This window comes from Lissotriton helveticus, chromosome 5_1 (assembly GCF_964261635.1).
Source record: "Lissotriton helveticus chromosome 5_1, aLisHel1.1, whole genome shotgun sequence".
NCBI lineage: Eukaryota > Metazoa > Chordata > Amphibia > Caudata > Salamandridae > Lissotriton > Lissotriton helveticus.
In genome coordinates, this window is record NC_136065.1 from 1,641,440,855 (window position 1) to 1,641,460,766 (window position 19,912).

Below are 19,912 nucleotides of genomic sequence, written 5' to 3' on the forward strand. Positions count from 1 at the left end.
CAGATATCTACCGGTACCTCCTGACCCTCCGAAACCAGACTCGGAAGTTCCGGGCCCTTGCCGAGGCCAACCTTGAGGCCAGTCAGGAGGAGATGAAACGCTGGTATGACCAGAACTCTTCGTCCATCGAGTTCTAGCCAGGCCAGCCGGTCTGGGTCATGTCCCCGGTCGAACCTTGTGCCCTCCAGGACAAATGGACGGGCCCCTTCAAAGTGATAGAGCGCAAGAGTCCCGTCACCTATCTGGTGGGCATGGAGACCCCCGAAACCCCCTCCGGGTTCTACACGCCAACCGGCTCAAACCTCACTTTGCCCGCACGGAACTGAGCCTGCTGTTAGCTACGGATGATGGGGCCGAAGACGACTCCGAGCCCCTGCCCGACCTCCTGAAGTGCTCTGAGAAAGACGGCTCCCTCGAGGGAATCTCCCTCTCCTCCGACCTGACCCCCGCACAGCGCCAGGACTGCCAAGAGCTGTTGGGGCAGTTTACGGACCTGTTTTCACTCACCCCCGGGGTCACCCAGTGGTGTGTCCACGATGTCGACACCAGGGACAGCCCGCCAGTGCGACACCGGGCCTACCGAGTTCCCGACCGAGTTCGGGCCTGCATCCAGTCCGAAGTTGCCAAAATGCTGGCCCTGGGGGTGGTCGAGCCCTCCGACAGTCCCTGGGCCAGCCCAGTTGTCCTGGTCCCTAAAGCCGCCGCACCCAGCGCGCCTCCAGAACTCAGGTTTTGTGTCGACTACCGGGGATTGAATGCCGTCACCAGGACCGACACCCATCCTATTCCCCGGGCCGATGAACTAATCGACCGCCTAGGAGCCGCCAGGTATCTCAGCACCTTCGACCTCACGGCCGGGTACTGGCAGATCGGCCTCACCCCTGGTGCCCAAGAGGGATCGGCCTTCTCAACCCCCGATGGCCACTTCCATTTCAAGGTGATGCCCTTCGGTATGAAAAACGCCCCGGCCACCTTCCAGAGACTGGTGAATAAGGTGCTGGCGGGGCTAAAAGAGTTCAGTGCCACCTATCTGGACGATATCGCGGTGTACAGCCTCTACTGGGCCGAGCATCTGCAGCACCTCTGGGAGGTCCTAACGGCCCTCCGACGGGCCGGACTAACTGTGAAAGCCAGCAAGTGCCAGATAGGTCAAGGGTCCGTGACCTACCTGGGGCACCAAGAGGGGAGCGGCCACGTGGCTCCCCTCCGACCCAAGATTGACGCCATCGTGGCCTGGGAGCCCCCGGTCACCCAGACCGCAGTCCGAGCCTTCCTGGGGCTCACTGGATATTATCGGCGCTTCATAAAAAACTATGGGAGCATTGTGGGGCCCCTCACTGAACTAACCTCTAAGAAACACACACAGAAGGTACAATGGACCCCCGAGTGTCAGGTGGCCTTCGAGACTTTGAAAACAGCCATGTGCACCGCCCCTGTGCTCCAAGCCCCTGTCTACAGCCGGGAGTTCGTGGTCCAGACCGACGCCTCGGAGCACGGCATCGCACGGTCCTATCGCACGGTCCTATCGCAAGTTGACCCCGAGGGGATTGACCATCCTATGGCCTTCATCAGCCGGCGGCTGCTGGCCAGAGAGCAGCGATGGAGCACCATCGAGAGAGAGGCCTTCGACGTCGTGTGGGCCCTCAAGAAACTCAGGCCCTACCTCTTCGGCACCCACTTCCGGGTCCAGACTGACCACCGGCCCCTGCGGTGGCTGATGCAGATGCGTGGCGAGAACCCAAAGCTGCTGCGATGCTCCATCTCCCTGCAAGGGATGGACTTCACTGTGGAGCATCGCCCTGGCAATGACCACGCCAACGCTGATGGCCTGTCCCGCTTCTTCCGCCTCGACGAAGAGAATCCCCAGGAAGATGGGTGACTCTCCCCGCCTTCAGCTGGAGGGGACGTGTGTTGGACCCGGCCTCGTGGCGTGGTCCTACCCCTCCCGCATGGCGGGCCCGGGATGACCTCGGCCCTCAATCGACCTGCTGTCGGCCCCCCTGACACGAACCTTCACGAACCCTCGACGAGAGCAGCCCCCCTGGCAACCCACGGCTCTCCCCCCCTGAGCCCCGGCGAAACCCTGCTCGCCAACTCTGCCGGTCCGGCGACCATGCCAGGCCACCATTTCCGGCCCGACTCCATCTTGGGCCCATCACGTCCCGAGCACGTGGCCGCAGCGAAGCCCCCGACATCGAGGCACCAAGATCCTACCAGGTGGTAGAGTGGCCACTTGGCGGATCCCGGAGGAGGGGAGTTTCGATGGCCCTCCAGCCGTCCCCGGACGCCTGGTATCGATCGCCCTCCAGCCTCCCTGGGCGCTGGCTCCACCCCCCTGCTGGGTGTCTGGACCCCGTCGCGGCTGATCCTGATCCGAACTCTTGCACCTGGAACCTTCGAGGCCCTGCTGACGCTATCGCGGCTTGACCGAGCTGAACCATCTACGAGGCCCTGCTGACGCTGTCGCAGCCTGACCGAGCTGAACTATCTTCGAGGCCCTGCGGCGCTGTCGCAGCCTGACCGAGCAGAACTATCTTCGAGGCCCTGCTGACGCTGTCGCGGCCTGACCGAGCTGCACCATCTTAGAGGCCCTGCTGACGCTGTCGCGGCCTGGCCAACGCTGAACTATCCTCGAGGCCCTGCTGACGCTGTCGCGGCCTGACCGAGCTGCACCATCTTAGAGGCCCTGCTGACGCTGTCGCGGCCTGGCCAACGCTGAACTATCCTCGAGGCCCTGCTGACGCTGTCGCGGCCCGACCCCCTGAACTATCCACCCACCAGTTGGTACCAAGACTGTCCCGCTACCCCTTTTGCCCTGAGACCAAGACATTAAGGATCCCTCGATCCCTTTGTATATACTACTACGAGAACGTGCCTTCATTCCTTATATAAAGATTCTTGAGAATATACCTTCGTGTGGTGTCCCTCTGTGGTAGTGTGATTGCTCAGCTGTTACGATTGTAGGAGAGGAGCCTCGCCAAGGAGGCCTCTGGACGGCGCTCGGCCTATTCCATAAAGAGAGGTGGGTCTCGGGTGGACAGTCAGACATCTTCTGTCTCCCCTGGGATCGCCTTTCTAACAACCAGCTTCACCAGCGACTTCGGCTTAGAACCGGAGTCCTTCTTTAAACGATGTCGGGATTCATGAGATCTTTTCCTATGCTTCTTTTTCGAAGATCTCGAAGCATGGGCCGAGGGCGAAACCGAAAGCGACCTCGAGTGAGATCTTGACCTCGAGCGTCAAGTTCGCGATCTCGATTTCTTCTTTTCCTTACTTCCTTTAAGCTTTGCAACAATAAGCTTAGCTTCTCTCTCTTGGAGGGCCTTAGGAGTCATCTTCATACAGGATCGGCAGTCTTCGACATCGTGGTCGGAGCTAAGACACCATAAACAACATTCATGTGGATCCGTAATGGACATAGTTTTGCCGCATTCTCCACAGGCCTTAAAACCCGTCTTCTTCGAAGACATGTTGAAAGAGGAGAAAAAGGAATACTAGCAATACAGAGTAACAAAGTTACAGTTAAAGCTACAGACGATCCCTAGAAAACCGTTAGCGCCGACGACGCGTAAAAAAGGGAACTGATGTCATCACGCCGGCGTAGGCCTATTATAGGCGTCGGTGACGTCAGCGGAGTCGCGAGCGATGCCGTGCCTCTATGACGTCCAAGTCCACGTCGGCGCGAAGCTACGAAAAGAATTTCCGAATGTTGCTGACGCAAGGGGATATTCACAAGGTGAAGAATCCACACGGCAGATGTATCTTTCAGAAATACGGTTGAGCCCACCCTGACCTTTAGGAGTCAGGGTGAACCCGATGATGAAGCGTGACACTACTAGAGTGTGTGAGGGTTATATAACAACAAGGTATTGCCTCCCAGCATGCAATTCAAATAAGAAAACGCTTTTTTGAGAGAATAGTGCCCACTATTTCAGTGCAGCCGGAAAGGATACTTCGAGTGTGCGTGAAGGGATACTAGGGGCCAGGTATTTTGCAGGTGTCTCCATGTGCATTTTATGTAACTTAGTGTGGCTCAAGTGGATAATTGCAGGAGCATCCATCCAAGAACAGTGCTTACAGGTAGGGGGTGCGTTTATATTGTTTGACAGCAGAGGGCCCAAGACACTAACAATTCAGCAAAATCTGCTTTCTCCTGACACACAAAAGTTCCCTTCAGTGGTCCGGAAACTTTAATTATCATGAGGAATTGATGGTGTGTCTTCACTAACAGTTGATTTCCTCAAAAACGCTTATCTGATTTCAGAACATACTCACTTTAAAAAGTACATAATCAAAAGGCACTTACCTCCATCTGTCATACTACTTCCTTTTTCTTCCATTTCCTGCTTGACTTTTTCTAATTCTTCAGTGATCTTTAAATAAAGGGTTTTCAGAATCAGCAATACCATTGCAACAGGTTCTACACAGAGTTTAATTAAGAACAACACTTACAATAATCAAGGTTTCAAATCAACCTATGAATAGGTAATAAGTAATTGGCACCTTAAAACTATGCATTTTATCAATGCAGTTAAATCCAAAAATAACATTATGTCACCTTTTTAATGTTTGAGGCAAATGTGGTTTGCAATTTAATGGAAAATGGTTTGTTGTCCTAGATGTGTGAACTGAACTACAAACAAGCATGGGCTATCTTTAGCTTCCTCTCCACCCAGGTACTCTTACCTGTACACTCTGAATGATCAGAGGTTTCTCCAGCACCTTCAACATCCCTGCAGTGCCAAAGCAACCATTGCCCCAAACTCCCTGTTCTACTTCCTGCTTGCTTCTAGACCCAGGCCTTTCACCCGACACCACACCACCCAATCTAACACAATGCAATTTGGGGAGCTGTCGGGATTCCGCCCCTTGTCATTCTTTGCCAATTAGAGAAGCTAAGAAGCAAGCAGAAAGAGAAGGCCATGCTGAAATTGAGCAAGAAGTCATTTGTGAAAAATCAAACATCAGAACCTGAATTATGCTATTAATCTACTGACTTTAGGAATGTCACTAGAGAACAAAAACTTATTTATCCAGTAATGTTATTTGCATAATAGTTATTTTCTGTTGTCAATATCATTCCAGATTTTCAGTTTCCATTATGGTGAATCTTAGTGGACTGATGTTATGTCCATAAGTGGTAAAATGCACGGCTACTGTAGATTTTTTGTTTGAATATTACTTTTGTGCTTGGTTATTATAACTTTGATTCTTTGCTGTAAACCACACGGACATTTCAACATGTAGATCAGATTTTTCGATTCACAAGTAGCAATGGTTCGTAATTGAATTTAAGTTTCTTGAGAGGGGTGGGTTATCTCTGTGCCTTTGATAATATTATTGCAATTATTGCAGCGTAAACAAGGAATATTGCCTTTGTATCTGTTTTCTGTGTTCTCCTGTTTATCATCATCCCTCCTTGAGTGAAGTAGTTCTGTCAAGTTTCTAGATCGTTCATCAGCAAACAACGGTGGTGCTCAAATTTTTTTTAGGTACTTCTAGTGGAAAGTTTAGACATAAATACCGCTCTGGATGAGTCTCTTTTCCTGCTTTTGATGTTCCCTCTTGTGGCTGATTCCTGAATGATGTTGTTTGGGTATTCCCATTCTTTTAATTTTCTGCACATTTTGCATTTTCCTTGTTCATATTTGTCTGTGTTTGAAGGGATATTTTTTATGCACAGTAGTGGTGAGCATGATAAATGTTTTCTAAGGCACATTGATGAAAGCTGTTGAAATGCAAGAGATTGTGGGGTCGGCGGGTTCTATGTCAATGCTGATTCTATCCTCGTTTAGGGTGATTTCTACATTCAAAAATAGTCTTGGACTAACTTTTCTGGTACTTTTACATTAAAGGAATATGTCATCTATATCCTCATGCGATCTCCCACAATGACGGCCATCCTGTTCAGCTTGCCTGCAGCTAGTTTCTCTCTGCTGGCATTGGTTTTTCTATCTCTTCTCTGCTCGCTCCTGCCCTCTATTTTGAGTGTTTCTTCTCTTTTCTGACCTTTATTTTGCTTCTTTCTTCTGATTTTTGACCTTCATTATGCCTCTTTCTGCTCGTTTCTGACCTTTATTTTGCCTGTTTCTGATAGTTTATTTTCCTTTATTCTGATGCCGCATCCACAGCGCCAAGATAACCCTAGGGGTTGACAGTGCTGCGCTGTACAAATGCTGATGGACTGCTTGATGTATCTCCAGTATGCTGCCACATTCTTTTGTCAATTCTCTATGGACAAGATATGATCTTCTTTAAATGTCTTCTTAACAAATCTGTACAACAAGGAGCTGCAAAAATGCCCTCTGAAGTTCAAGTAAATTGTAGTTAAAATGTGTTGTTCCACTGAAAATAACTGTGGTATGAGGTGAAATGTATAAGTTCCAGTAGGAACACTTTGAAGTCCTCTTCAATGTTAGTAATCATTAACGTTTCTTCGATAGCAATGAGTCCCAGGTCGTGGGGAAAGGATGTGTATAGGGCCTTCATGTTGATGGCACACAGAGTTACTCTTTCATCTTCGTGTATCTTAATTGTTGACAGTTTGTTAAACAAGCACTGAAAATGCAATAGGCCTCGCCTTTGATTAAGTTAAAGCCATTTGCTTTGCAAATGGTATTGTATAGCAAAGCAAATGTCTTTAACTTGATGGAAGGCGAGACCTATTGCATTTCTAAAGCTTGCTCTCTCAGCACTCGAGTACAGCCACTTATCACTTTAGCACTCGCGCTATATAAATAAACTGCATTCTAGAGTACCAGCCACCTATAATTATTTTCTGTGTGCCAATTGGAAGGCCTGCCCGGCCTGTGATGCAAAAAACTGGTGGTCATAGTGTCACATTAATGTCATAAGGGGTCCATGACGTCACATGACCACTCCAGGGTTATACCCACAAATGTAGGCACTGCCCTGGGGGTAGATCATACTAAACAGAGCTTTGGTTCCTAGTGCTCACCTCATCTTCAAACAATTGTGCAGAAAAAGATAAATGTCTACATAGGCACTTTGTACTATGCGGAAGTAATATATAGCGCAGCGCATGTGCTGCAGCTGCTTTCAGATGCGGAGTTAAAACTGTGAGCATCTGTCGTGTTATCCTTAATAGAGCTGGGGTTTCCCTTTTCAGAGAGCGCAATTCAAATGCGGCTGGTGGTCTGGTCCTATAGGACCAGAGTTTGATCCACCGGCAACTGTTGTAATACGAATACAGGTCTAGGTCTAGTTCTTTTGCTGAGATAAACCGGGGGCTTTATATTGGGTTGCCTTTTATTTTGCAGTGGGACGGCCCAGTTCCACGGTAGCCAGATCAGGAACACAGTTGGTATCGTTATTACAACACCTGAGGCCAAGGTTTGCAAAGGCAGTGGCAGGAGTTTCAAGGGGCAAGCCAGGGGTCGCAGCTGCGACCCCTAAATGACGTCCACATTTATGCATGTCAAAATGGCTTTGCATTAGTGCAGTTGCACTTTAATGTTTTAAATTGTTCTTCTCCGCGAGGAAAATATGTTTGTCTTGCGGAAATAAACCATCTATACCTCTTCCAGTTTTAGAGGACCATTTTAGCGGTCCCACTTTGGAAAATATTTGCAGTTGCTCTTAACAGAAGTAAATCTCCATGTGTTAGCAGGGTGGGGGAGGGGTAATTGATACGTCTGTGAATACCAATGTATCACGTATTAATGGGAGCTTTCAAAGCCTCTTATTCTGAACTCTCAACCCTCCCTCTCGGACGAGATTTATTCATGCATGACAATGCTGGGAAATAAGGCAAGCCCGTCTGCACCCGTCATCACCAAGACATCGCCTTTCGCCACCCCCCCTGGTCGGGCCCGCAAAGAACCCATCTGTTACGATAGGAAGACGCTGATCGCAATTAATCAAAGTCATGAAAGCTGTGGGGTCTCTCTAACTCAGCTGGGAGAGACCGCCTTGAGCTGTAGGAGGTGTGGATTTGCTGCTCCAACACCGTGTCGGGTGGGACAGGGAAAAGGAAAAGGTAATGGAGATAAACCTAGGCTCAGAGTATATCAATTAAATGTTAGGTCTCTTGTTAAGCATCATATGGAGGTGCAGTTGCTCCTCAGCGAGGAGATGCCAGATGTTCTTTTCCTCTGTGAAACATGGCTACGGGAGGATATGGCGGGGATTCTCAATCTTACCCTTCCCACTGGATATCTGATTAACACCATTAACAGAGACTCTAGGGGTGGTGGCATAGCCATAATTTATAAAGCTCAGTACCCCTGCTCCTTTATTAAGGAAGATATCTGGGGGTGCGAAAGTGCTCGGTTCAGGGTTGAAATAAGTGCACATTTTTCCTTCTCAGGACTGTATGTTTATCGTCCTCCAGGGCCAGTAACCAAGTTTATCGAGGCACTATTAGAGACAGTTAGCTGCTTGGGAGTGGGATCAGCAAATTTTTCTATTCTGGGAGATTTGAACCTCCACTTTGATCAAACCCAAGAGACGACCGTTCAGAATTTGCTGGCGGATCTGGCTGCTCTTCAGCTTGATCAACTTGTACTAGAGGCTACTCATACTGCTGGACATATATTGGACCCGGTTTTTCAAATATACCGGTTGCGAGTGTAACCCCGCCTAAGCCCATGGGATGGACAGACCATTATTTAATTGAATTTAAACTTGACATCACTGAGCCTTTCAGGCCAGGTGGGGAGAACCTGGTCTTTAAGAGGCCCTGGCACTAATTGAAATAAGAAGATCTTCAAGTGGCCTTGGGTGCCTTTCCCTTACGAAACATGGCTGACCCGGAGTCGGCATATAGTGCCTTTTGTAATTGGATCTCAGGAGGACTAGATACTCTCATACCAGCCAAATGGTCAAAGGGGCGCACGTCTAAGTCCAGCCCATGGTATAGTGAGTCATTGCGAGTTATGAGGAAGGAATGTAAGAGGGCAGAGCGGAAATGGAGAAGGGAGTATAATAGTGAAGATAAAATAAAATACGTGAACAAAATAAAGCAATACCACAAAGCCATTTGCTCTGCACGTGCTGCATTTTATGCGGAAGAGATTAAAAACAGTTCAAATCCTACAAAATTTATTTTTAAAATTGTAAATGACCTTAAGAGTGATAGAGCCACCACTTCTATTATTTCATCTGCTCAGCAATGCGAGGAACTCGCCACCTTTTTTATTGATAAAGTTAAAAAAATCTATCCAACTTTCCCGCATTATCATCATTCCTCATTTGCCCCTGTTGGGGAAAAGGCTGAGGGCCCTACTCTGGCCCTTATACCAGAAATGTATAATGACAACCTCACCAGGCTATGTGGCAAGATCAAATCTGGGTCTCCGCTAGATCCTATGAAACCAGCACAATTTATCGATTCACTATTGCTTTTCCAACAGCCGCTAATTGAGATAATTAATCTGTCCTTCTCCATGGCCGTGGTTCCAGAGACCTGGAAGCAGGCCTGGGTCTCGCCTATTATCAAGAAACCCACGTTTGACCCTTCAAAACCAGAGAATTTTGGACATATTTCTCTCCTCCCGTGGGTGGCAAAGATTGCTGAGGCTCATGTAAATAATGTGTTATCTGAATACATGAGCCTCCATAATATTCTGGATCCATCTCAGAATGGCTTTAGACATGGCCATAGCACCGAATCCACCCTATTAGCCACATCTGAACATCTGCGAACGATTCTGGATGCCGGTCAGAGTGCAGCGCTGATCCTTTTGGATCTCAGCGCTGCCTTTGACACGGTATCACATGCCATTCTCTTACATCGCCTAGAGGCAATAAGGAGGTCATTTCTGAGGGACAGATCCTTCCGGGTATCGGCTCCGCCATTCCTTTCTCAAATACATCCCATAGGCCAGGGGGTCCCGCAGGGCTCAGCGCTGAGCCCGTCTCTGTTTAACTTGTATGTCCAGCCACTGTCGGCGGTGGCAAAGAACTGGGACTTAATGATGGTATCATATGCCGACGATACCCAACTTGTGATCACTCTAGCTGAGGGGCCATCTTCATCGGCCACTAAGTTCAGAGACGGGCTGACAGCTGTGGCCCAATGGATGGCAGATAACTGCCTTTAGCTTAATGGGACAAAGACTGAGGTCCTGCTACTGGAGAAAAACATCGCCCTCTGGAATGCACATTGGTGGCCGGACTCCTTAGGGACTATGCCTATACCTAAGTCCTTAGTTAAGAATTTAGGAGTCTGGATGGACTCCTCGCTTAACTTTCAGATCCACACTAAGCGAGTAGCTGCCACTTGTATGGGCCTACTACGAGGCCTGAGCCCTCTTCTTAAGTTTTTTGAACCAGAAGTGCGACAACTTATTGTTCAATCTACCATCTTGTCTCGATTGGACTACGCTAGTGTGTTGCTCCTAGGGGCCAATAAACCGGAGATTCAACGACTCCAACGACTCCAAAATCTGGCAGCCAGAATTTTGGTGGGACTGCCCCGCTGATGTTCGGCAAGGTCTACCATCAGGGGACTTCACTGGCTTCCTATTTCTGCCCGGATTCAGTTTAAAGCACTGTGTCTGGTGATTAAGATCGTCAAATTTGGAAGCCCAGAACTGCTATGTACCCTTCTGACCCCATACGTCCCTCACCGTAACCTGCGCTCACTGGGACAACATCTGGTGACGGATCAAACTCTGCCGCATTGGTGGTCGTTCATTTAGATACATGGCGGCCAAATTATGGAACTCCTTGCCGGCCCATATTCGGAGAATGGAGGATGTGCTAGTCTTCAGGAAAGCAATTAAAACCCTCCTTTTCCTTTCAACATAGCCTTTGGATGTTGTTTGGTGAGCTCTCTGGGGATCCTGTTGCAGTTAGATTTGTCAGCGCTGGGACGCCTCTTGGCTGGGGCAGCTGCGCGCTTTAAAAAACATATAACATAATGTAAGAACTGGGACCACCAGTTCTCCAGGGGGTAGCTTGGCTCGAGCAGGAAGGCAGCCAGGGGCTTACGTGTAAAGCAGCCACTTAACACACATCCAATGAGACACAAAGTGAGACGCAATAATGGAGACCACACCAGTAGTTGTGTTTGGAAATCAAGATCTTTTATATAGGCTTTAGGTCAGAGCAGATAAAACATTAGCGAATCATTGGCATTGCATTAAAGCATCTCATTGAGACATTTCATGAATCACATTCAGAATGCAGTTCCTGTAAAAGGGTAAGCATTTCAGTAGGCAGTTGCATTAAGACTTATCATTAAAATAATAACCAGCTCATCTGAGCAGTGAAACCTTCCATAACACAGCCTGTCGCATCGTACTCTTCGGCAGGCAAAGAGGTTACTTTCTTAAACCTGGAGGATCCTACAAGAAGCGACCATAACATTACATTATAGTAACACATTAAATCTCTCATGGACGCCTTCTAAATTGCACTTCATAGAAAGTGATAAAACCTTTCAGCAAGTACTTTCAGTACAACAGAGGACTTTAAGGAACGCAGCCTGTAGTAACCTTCCACAAGCTTCTCTTCTAGTGAATACAGATCGTTTTGCGACCCAGAGCAGATCATCAGAATACTATAGAAGTCCACCCCTGCAAGAAAATTCAGTACAGTGAAGTGAATCTCCATTCCATTAATAGGCTTGTAAATAGGGTGCACTATGACCATTTCCGGCTGGAGACATGCATGCAAAACGATATAAAGGGGAAAGTGTCTATCCCCAGACCTCCAAACTCTCAAGGCACATTAACAGGGGGGCCAACAGGGCCCAGTCTAAGTTCACCCCGGGGGATGGGTGACCTTGGGCCTCTCCCGGCCTACCGCCCTCCTCCCCGGGGGTTACCTTATATTTTCGGCCCTGCGGGGCCCTTGCGCAGTTACCAGGTGAGAAGAGGGTTTTCCCCTCTCCCGGAGCCTCACTTGCCCCAGCGCGGTGCAGGTACTGCTTTAGGGCACCAGCGCCGGGGGCGAGGCAGGTCGAGCATTCGGGGCTTGAGGCCCACAGATGGTCATGCGCGGCTCGCGGGGCACAGCAGAGGGGGCTCCTCAGGTCCTCCGCGGCGAGCTGGCGCTTCTCCGGGTGCCGGGCCTCGGGAGAAGGGGCTGGTTCTGGGCATCCAATGGCTGCGCGGCTTGGGCGGGGGCGCGGTCGATGACGCGGCGGCGCTCCCGCTCACGTGACAGGGCCCAGGCAGGCTTCGGGCCCAGCGCGGCCTACCGAGGATTCCGACGGCCCTCTCCTGGCACACGGGGGCCGCCGAGGGGGATACACGCTCCATCTGAGGCAATTCTTCGACGCCTCAGGAGGGCGCGGACGGCTCCGGGCCGTGGCGGTGAGTTGGCCTGGTAATTAGCGCTTCAGGGCACAGCGCGGTGACGGCGGGCAGCGCCAGGCTATCACAGCGCTCGGGGACAGCAGATGAGCGCTTGGGGGCAAATTCAGCGCCTCGCAGGCAGGATGATTCCTGAGGGGAAAAGCGCCTTGGGATTCCAGTGCCTCACAGGGTACTTCAGCGCTAGAGTCACGATGGCACCGTTAACTCAGGGCAGACAGTCTCTGACACAGCGCTGGGCAGGGGAACAGATTACAGCGCTCTTCAAATTAGTCAGCAAGTACTGCAGGCAGGATGGGAGCAAATTATAGCGCTTGTCACACAGTTCAGTCAGGGGGAGACAGGTAGGCCCAGTTGAAGGCAGGGGATGCGTAGGGCAGCACAGTCCAGTACCTGGTCGCTCCCCCAGCAGTCTCTGGTCACAGGAAAGCAGTTTTCTTGGCGCTTGGATGGTTCTGCACCCTTAGTTGCTTGTTTCTTGAAGTGGAAGAGGGGGGGGTTGAGTTGAAGGCTTGAAGAGTTTCTCCTCAGTCACTGCAGATGGACCCTGGGGTTCCCTACCACTGGGCCAGATCAGGGGGCTAGCTTAGGACACCTCACCGAGCTTAAGAGGCAGCACCTAAATCCTGTCACTCCCAGTAGCATAGGTTCCTAACTAGGCCCTCCCGCCTAAAACTCCTGCGTGGGTTCCCCAGGTCAGTGATGTCCCAACTGACTAGAAAAAGTTCCCTCCCTTGCTTATATATGCCCAGGTCAGGTGACCACTCTCTAAGGCGGCAAAAAACAGGTCCGCCTTCCTTCTGGAAGGTTCCAGGAGCTTCCCCACTCTACCTATGGACAGGGGATGGGTGGCTGGCATTGCAACATTGTATGGGGATCCAGCCTGCTCCTGGCAACTAGGGTGCTACACTAAAAAGACCACGCTGCAGTAGCAGGGGCCAGTGGCAGCCATGTTTGAAGTAGAGAGCACCTGCACCCTAACATGGATTAGCCATGAAAAAGGTACCCAAAGACTTAAGGGCCCACAAAAAGAAGGTGGGAAAAATGAGGCAAGGGCAAAACAAAAACCCCAGGGAAAGACCACCCTAGGGCTGACAGGTCTAACACATAACATAACATAACATAACATTATGCATGGTTAAATCTATTTAAGTGAGCAAATTACATTTTTTGGGGAAAAATATAATAGGAACACTGAATTCAAGTGGTTTGCACGTCTAAGTTGACCTTGCATGCGCAGATGTCTCTGTGACTCGGTCCATCTTTGGTTTCCCGTCATTGGTCTTGTGATATGAAGGCACAGCTGTCTGCTTCATGCCTGTGGAGGAAGAGGGTGATCTCACATCCCTCCCAGAGGCAAGTGGACGGACAGTCCCTCCAGAGGTGGTCCGGGCTGCTTGTTGTGCACAGCGCCTGTGCCATGGGAACCGAATGTCGCGTCCAGAAGCCAGGATCACACATGGCGATGGCGTCACCGCGGGCCTGTGTGCCTGCACAGCGAGGAGAGGATACACAGCCTCTTTCAGGGTCACCCTGGCTGCATCGCAGGTGGCACGTGGCCACAGTGTGGTGTGTTGACCAAGAGCTTGACCTCAATGCTGGGCTCGGTACAGGTCGCTTCATGTTCAGGTGTCGCACTTGCTAAAAGTGTTCAGTGCAAACATGTGAAATACTGCAGTGCAGTCTGCCATCTGGGACAGTCCGTGTTACTTGCGCCCCCCACACACTCTATGATCCGGACTTTAGGTATCATAGTGCTCGTTGAGCGGCATCCCGTACTTGCCAGAATCCTTCCGCGCGCTCTTAAATACACGCGTCCGCTCCATGGAGCCGGGTTGTGCTGTGGAATATACATACCTACATTTCCAATCACTGGATTATGAAAAAGTTAGAACTGGGATTTATGATTTACTTTGACTAGGCTGGGGTTTACTGCTACGCGGAATATGAGCAGCGGGAGGGGGCAGAGGGAAAAGGCGTGTACTACGGTAACAAGCACTGCGCCATGACGTCGAGTTTTCTGTTTTTCTGCCGTCCCACTTGGACAGGCTTAGCCAGACTTCCTGCTGGCATAAAAGGTTTATTATCTTCTTTATGGGGCCATCTGTTTGGACTCATAAAGAAGATATTATTAATCCACATTTGTAAAGCGTGAACAATCACCCGTAAGGGTCTCTAGGCGCTGAGGGCTGTCGGGAAGATTAAGCAAGCTATTGCCCAGAGTCACATGGCGCTGGGCTAATCTGCCACCGGCACCAGGGATTGAACCGTGATCCCCAGATTCCGGAGTCAGTCACCCTAGCCGCGGCGCCACACCTCTTCCACAAACCTTTTACGCCGGCAGTAAGTCAGGGCAGCCAGTCCAAGTGGGACGGACAAAAAAGAGAAAAGTGTACGTCAGAGGACCCTCTTTCCAAATGGCTGGTCACCGTTTAGCATGAACGGTGACGCCGGCAATGGGAAAGAGGGGCGGGGTTTAAAGCCCACTAGTGACACTAAATCTCGCCAGCGACACTGCGCAGTCTTACGCTAGGTTTCGACCTAAAAAGCAGGTTGTGTCTTTTATGTAGGAACACATGGATTTAACACTGGGTTGAAGATATTGATCCAAATACTTTCCTATCGGTTCGTGGATGGAATTCTTGGTAGGCACTATGGGTCTTAACTGTGGATTGCTTACAACTTGAATGAATGAATGAAGGGAATCTTATACCGCGCAACTTAGCCCAAGGGCATCAAGGCGCCAAACAGGTCATCCAATCTATAATTCTCCCTGTGTACCATTACGGATATGCCTCAGCAAAAATCCAAGTTTTTAATGCTTTACGAAACAGCGCAAGGGAGGGTTGCCCTGCAAGTTCAGGGGGAAGCGAGTTCCATAGCCTGGGTGCCAACGTTGAAAAAGCTCTACCTCCCCATGTCGCTTTTGTGAATCTAGGAACCACGAGAAGATTTTTATTGGATGAGCGGAGAACTCTACTGGGGGAATAGGAGTAGAGAAGGGACCTGATACCCTCTGGGCCAGTGCCATACAAAACTCCATGAGCGAGACAAAGGATCTTGAGAGAGATTCTGAACTGGATGGGCAGCCAGTGCAGGATTCTTCTGGCCAACGAGGCCAAGGAAAGCCTGGGGAGATTAAGGACCATCTTAGCCGCCGCATTCTGGACTATCTGCAAGCGATGGTTAAGGCTCTTATTAATACCCACGTACAGTGCATTGCAGTAGTCCAGTCTTGAGGAGACTAGTGCCACAGTGGCTTACTTCTGGGCATCAGGGGAGAGATAGTGAGCAATCTTTTTAAGGAGCCTGATGATACCGTAGCAGGTAGAAACAGTCCTGCTGACCTGACGGTCAAAAGAAAGCGAGGTAATCAGTACTCCTAACTTTGGGAATTTTTGGTAACCTGTATATTGTGAGTGTCTTGGGGTATTGCTGGATTAGGTATCTATTGTCAGTTTCACATAGAATGCCTCTAACCAAGGCATTTTTCTGAATAATTCCGAAAAGTTGAAAAATTCCTTAGTAGGGTTTTCATCAATCATGTATGTAGACTCATCCAATACATGTGTATTAACATTTTCAAGTTGTAATCTTCATCCAAAACTACTAAAGCACCTCTTTTGTCTACCATGCAGAAAGTAATAGTGCAATCCTTTGCCATTTGAATCCCAGCTCTTTGTTAGTAAAATTCATGTGACTTTGCTTTTTGCACCTGAATACATTTTGTATTATATTAACCATTACCATTACAATACGGGGTATTTCATACCCCATATTGTAGCCGATGGAAGTGGTCTAGATTTATAATGCCTTTAATTGAGCCCTGGATTTCCTGTGAACTCTTTTTGGTTTTATCATTGCATCCTACATTATCAGATGTAGAGGAATTACCCAACGAACAGATCTCTCATCTTGTGGCTGTGTGTACACTTGCTTCCATTTTTCACCTCAATTTCCTTATTACTGATACTAGGTATTGCGTAGGATCAGTGGCGTAGCTAGGTCTTTGGCCGCCCGTGGCGGCCCCTGCCGTTTGCCGCTCTACGATGGCCGTAGGTAAGAGCAGGAGAGGGTGTGCTGGCCATCCCATGTGAAGGCCACAGGTAGGAGTGGGGGGTTTGCTGGCGATCCCTGTGTTTGCCTCAAGTAAGGGGGAGAAGGCCACCAAAAGTTGAACCTCACGGGCGGACAGCCCCCGCACCTTCTCTTGCTACACCACTGTGACTATATGTCCATTTTTCTTGGTTATGCTGTTGGCTTGCTTCAGGAAGTCCCATCTGTACAACCGATGGGCGTCTCCCCACAAGTGATTAAAAAGAGGGGGGTTACTCACCTTCCAACCACTTGCAAAATTCAATCTAGCTATTCCCATTTATAAAATTATTACACGCCTCCGCCTTATACCATGAGTCTATAAAGATAGATCAGTGACGAACAACACACAATTAGCAATCCCACTGTTAGTTTTAGTACAAGAGTGACCAAACAGTGCCTTGCAAAAACCATGTCCCAAAACCACTATTGCTTTTTTCATTGATTTCTTCACCACCACTCTGCCCTGCAGCAATGCGCCTCCTATTGCCCAATATCGCTGCTCAACGTCGATGCTAAATTATTTATGGGGATTCTCGCCAGCAGGCTGTGAAGGTATAGGGGCGCCACTGCAGGCGTAGCCGTAGAGGTCAGGAGAGGTCAGCCAACGCTGGATTATAGTTCAAGATCGCTGGGGAGACATCACTGGGCAGGGGAGACCTCACTGGGCAGGGGAGCCACTCAGACATTTGGTCACAGGTTCTTCGAAGCTGGATACAGGCTGGTAGGGCTATGGCCAAGGCGGTTTTCAGGCTTCTCTGCAGAGATGTCTTCGTTCTTATAAGGTCATTGCAAATCTAGTTTTCAGGTCTAGGGAGCCACCTAAATACTAAATTTAGTGGTGCTTTAGGAGAGTAGCAGGTAGGGCCAATGGGTCTCTTACCTGGGGTGACTACACCCTCAATTATACCACTGTCCTGGGGTTGCGGGGCACTAGCACCGTTTGGAGGGATCTCCCCATCTACAAGATGGCAGGGACTGAAAGATGTGCTTCACCTCGCCTCCCCCATCATAGGGGTGTAGTTGGCAGAGGTGGGCACACCTCCTATTCTTCTAGGATTTCCCGCCCAAAGTGGGGATGTAACAGGGCTGCCATCTGCTGCTAGCAGCAGAGGCTGGGGGTCGCAATACAAAGGTAGCAGGCTTTTGAAGCTTCCAGTTGGAAAACGAGGTAGCATCTGTGAGGCCTGCACAAATAACATGACTACATTTGTCCTTCCCTGGGAACCAAACACCCAGTTGTAGCGCCTGACTTTCAGAGGGTAGTGTTGCAGAGCAGTCTGAGGCTTACTCAAGGGAGGTGGTGTGGGCTAGTAACGAATAGTTTCTTACCTGTCGATGTAGTTTTGCAGCTTGAAGATCTTTCTGGATTCACTATGCTGTGCATATTCCGCAATCTGGTGGTTGGGTCCGGAATCGTAGTCTTTTTTCTCTTTCTTTTTTTCTTTCTTATTTTGTGGCCCAGGTGGGCGTCGACGTCCCACCATTTGGTGTACCTTCGGTGACGTCGGCATGCTTCCGGCGGAAGCTACCACCCTTGGGCGCCATCTTCGGATTCTTTTTTCTGTCTCTTTTTTTCTTTTCTGTGTTTGTAGTGAATCCATGGCTATGTTTGTTCATCCTTTTTTCAACATAATTCTTTTCACGTATCTTGTAAGTTTGAACTTGCTTTCTTTTCTATGTGTTTCCACCTTCTTCTCCAGCCTCATCTTTCCGGCGGAGGCGGGTGGGTTCACTAGTGAATTCAGAAAGATCTTCAAGCTGCAAAACTACACCGACAGGTAAGAAACTATTCGTTTTGCAGCGTGAATCTTTCTGGATTCACTATGCTGTGCATAGATTTTGTAGCGGTTTTCGTTACTTTTGTGGCGGATGGGTGGAAGATGAGCGTTGGTTGTTGAATATATGTTGAAGCACCTTTTGTCCTACTTGTGCTTCTTTGTTCATTTGTACATCCATGCAATAGTGCTTAGTGAATGTGTGCACTGAAGCCCATGTTGCCGCCAGGCATATGTCCTGAATTGGTGTGTTGGCCAGAAAAGCAATTGTTGCTCCTTTCTTCCTGGTGGAGTGGGCCTGTGCCCCTCCTGTTAGCTCCTGGCCAGCTTGTTTGTGGCAGAATTGTATTATCTGTGCGATCCATCGAGCTATGGTGTTTTTAGTCACTGGTTTGCCCATGTAACTGTTTGCGAAGGATACGAAGAACTGTTTTGTTTTCCTGTGTCCCTTCGTCCTTTCACTGTAGTGCATCACAGCCCTTCTTGCATCTAGAGTGTGGAGCGACCTCTCAGCGCTTGTAGTGGGGTTTTGGAAGAAGCTAGGGATCTGAATATTCTGATTCATGTGGAACCTTGACACCACCTTTGGCATGAAGTGTGGGTCTGTTCTCATCACGACCCTGTCACTGTGTATCTGGATGTAGGGTTCCTGCAGTGTGAGTGCTTGCAGTTCGCTCACCCTTCGTAGCAAAGTGATTGCTACTAGAAAGGCCGTTTTCATTGTTAGCATTTGCAGTGATGATTTGTGGATGGGTTCGAAAGGTGCTTTCATGAGCTCCGTCAGTACCACATTTAGGTTCCAGGCCGGTGGCGGCATTCTCTTTGGTGGCGCTATTCTCTTTGCCCCTTCCAGGAATCTTTTTACGACTTGGGATGTAAAGAAGCTTCTCCCTGTTTCTCCTCTTGTGTATGCCACAATCGCTGCCAGGTACACCCTCAGCGAGGATGAGCTTAGCTTAGCTTTAATTAGGTGCGTGAGGTACCTTAGCACCGTAGATTCCCTGGTCAGTTTTCTATGGAGTTTTTTCTTGCAACACCATTGAGTGAATCTTTTCCATTTTTCCCCATAGCACTTGCGTGTGCTGGGACTTCTTGCCTCACGCAGCACCCGCAGGGTGCTCTCTGGTAGTTTTAGATGTGCGAACTCTAAGTCCTCAGGAGCCAGGCTGAGAGGTTGAGGCTCTCCGGCTCTGGGTGTAGAACTTCTCAGTTTTCCATGGAGAGTAGGTCTCTTCTTTATGAGAACTTGTGGGGGGGGGGGCCTGCACCATCTCCATTATCTGAGAGTACCAGGTCTGCCTGGCCCATTGTGGTACCACCAGGATGAGCGTCATGTTGCTCGTCATGCATTTGTTGAGAACCCTGGGGATCAGTGGTATCGGGGGGAAAAGCGTAGGCAAATGTTTTTGACCAGCTTATCCATAGGGCATTCCCCTGTGATAGTGCCTCTGGTTGCCTGGATGCAAAGTATTGGCATTTTGCATTCCGGCGTGTTGCAAACAGGTCTATTGTTGGTGTGCCCCATCTCCTGAACAGTCTCTCTGTTTCCTGAATATTGAGTTCCCACTCGTGGGACGCTGAAGTCTGCCTGCTGAGCCAATCCGCTTCTACATTGTCCTTCCCTGGCAGGTGTATGGCTAGCAGGTCTATTTTTAGTGGTATAGCCCATCTCCAGATTTCCTGTGCCAAGCTTGACAGAGGGAATGATTGAGATCCCCCCTGTTTGTTTATGTAAAACATTGTTGTGGTGTTGTC

The 19,912-nt window shown here is 49.4% G+C and overlaps 1 protein-coding gene across 1 annotated transcript in view; it reads right to left on the bottom strand.

Moving 5' to 3' along the window:
• Window positions 1–19,912, bottom strand: part of LOC144755678 (intraflagellar transport protein 57 homolog) — a 115,257-nt gene that overhangs the window by 36,949 nt on the left and 58,396 nt on the right. Inside the window, exon 10 of the mRNA XM_078644849.1 lies at window positions 4,307–4,373. Within this exon, the coding sequence (XP_078500975.1) occupies window positions 4,307–4,373 (67 nt within the window). The remainder of the gene's footprint in view (window positions 1–4,306; window positions 4,374–19,912) is intronic.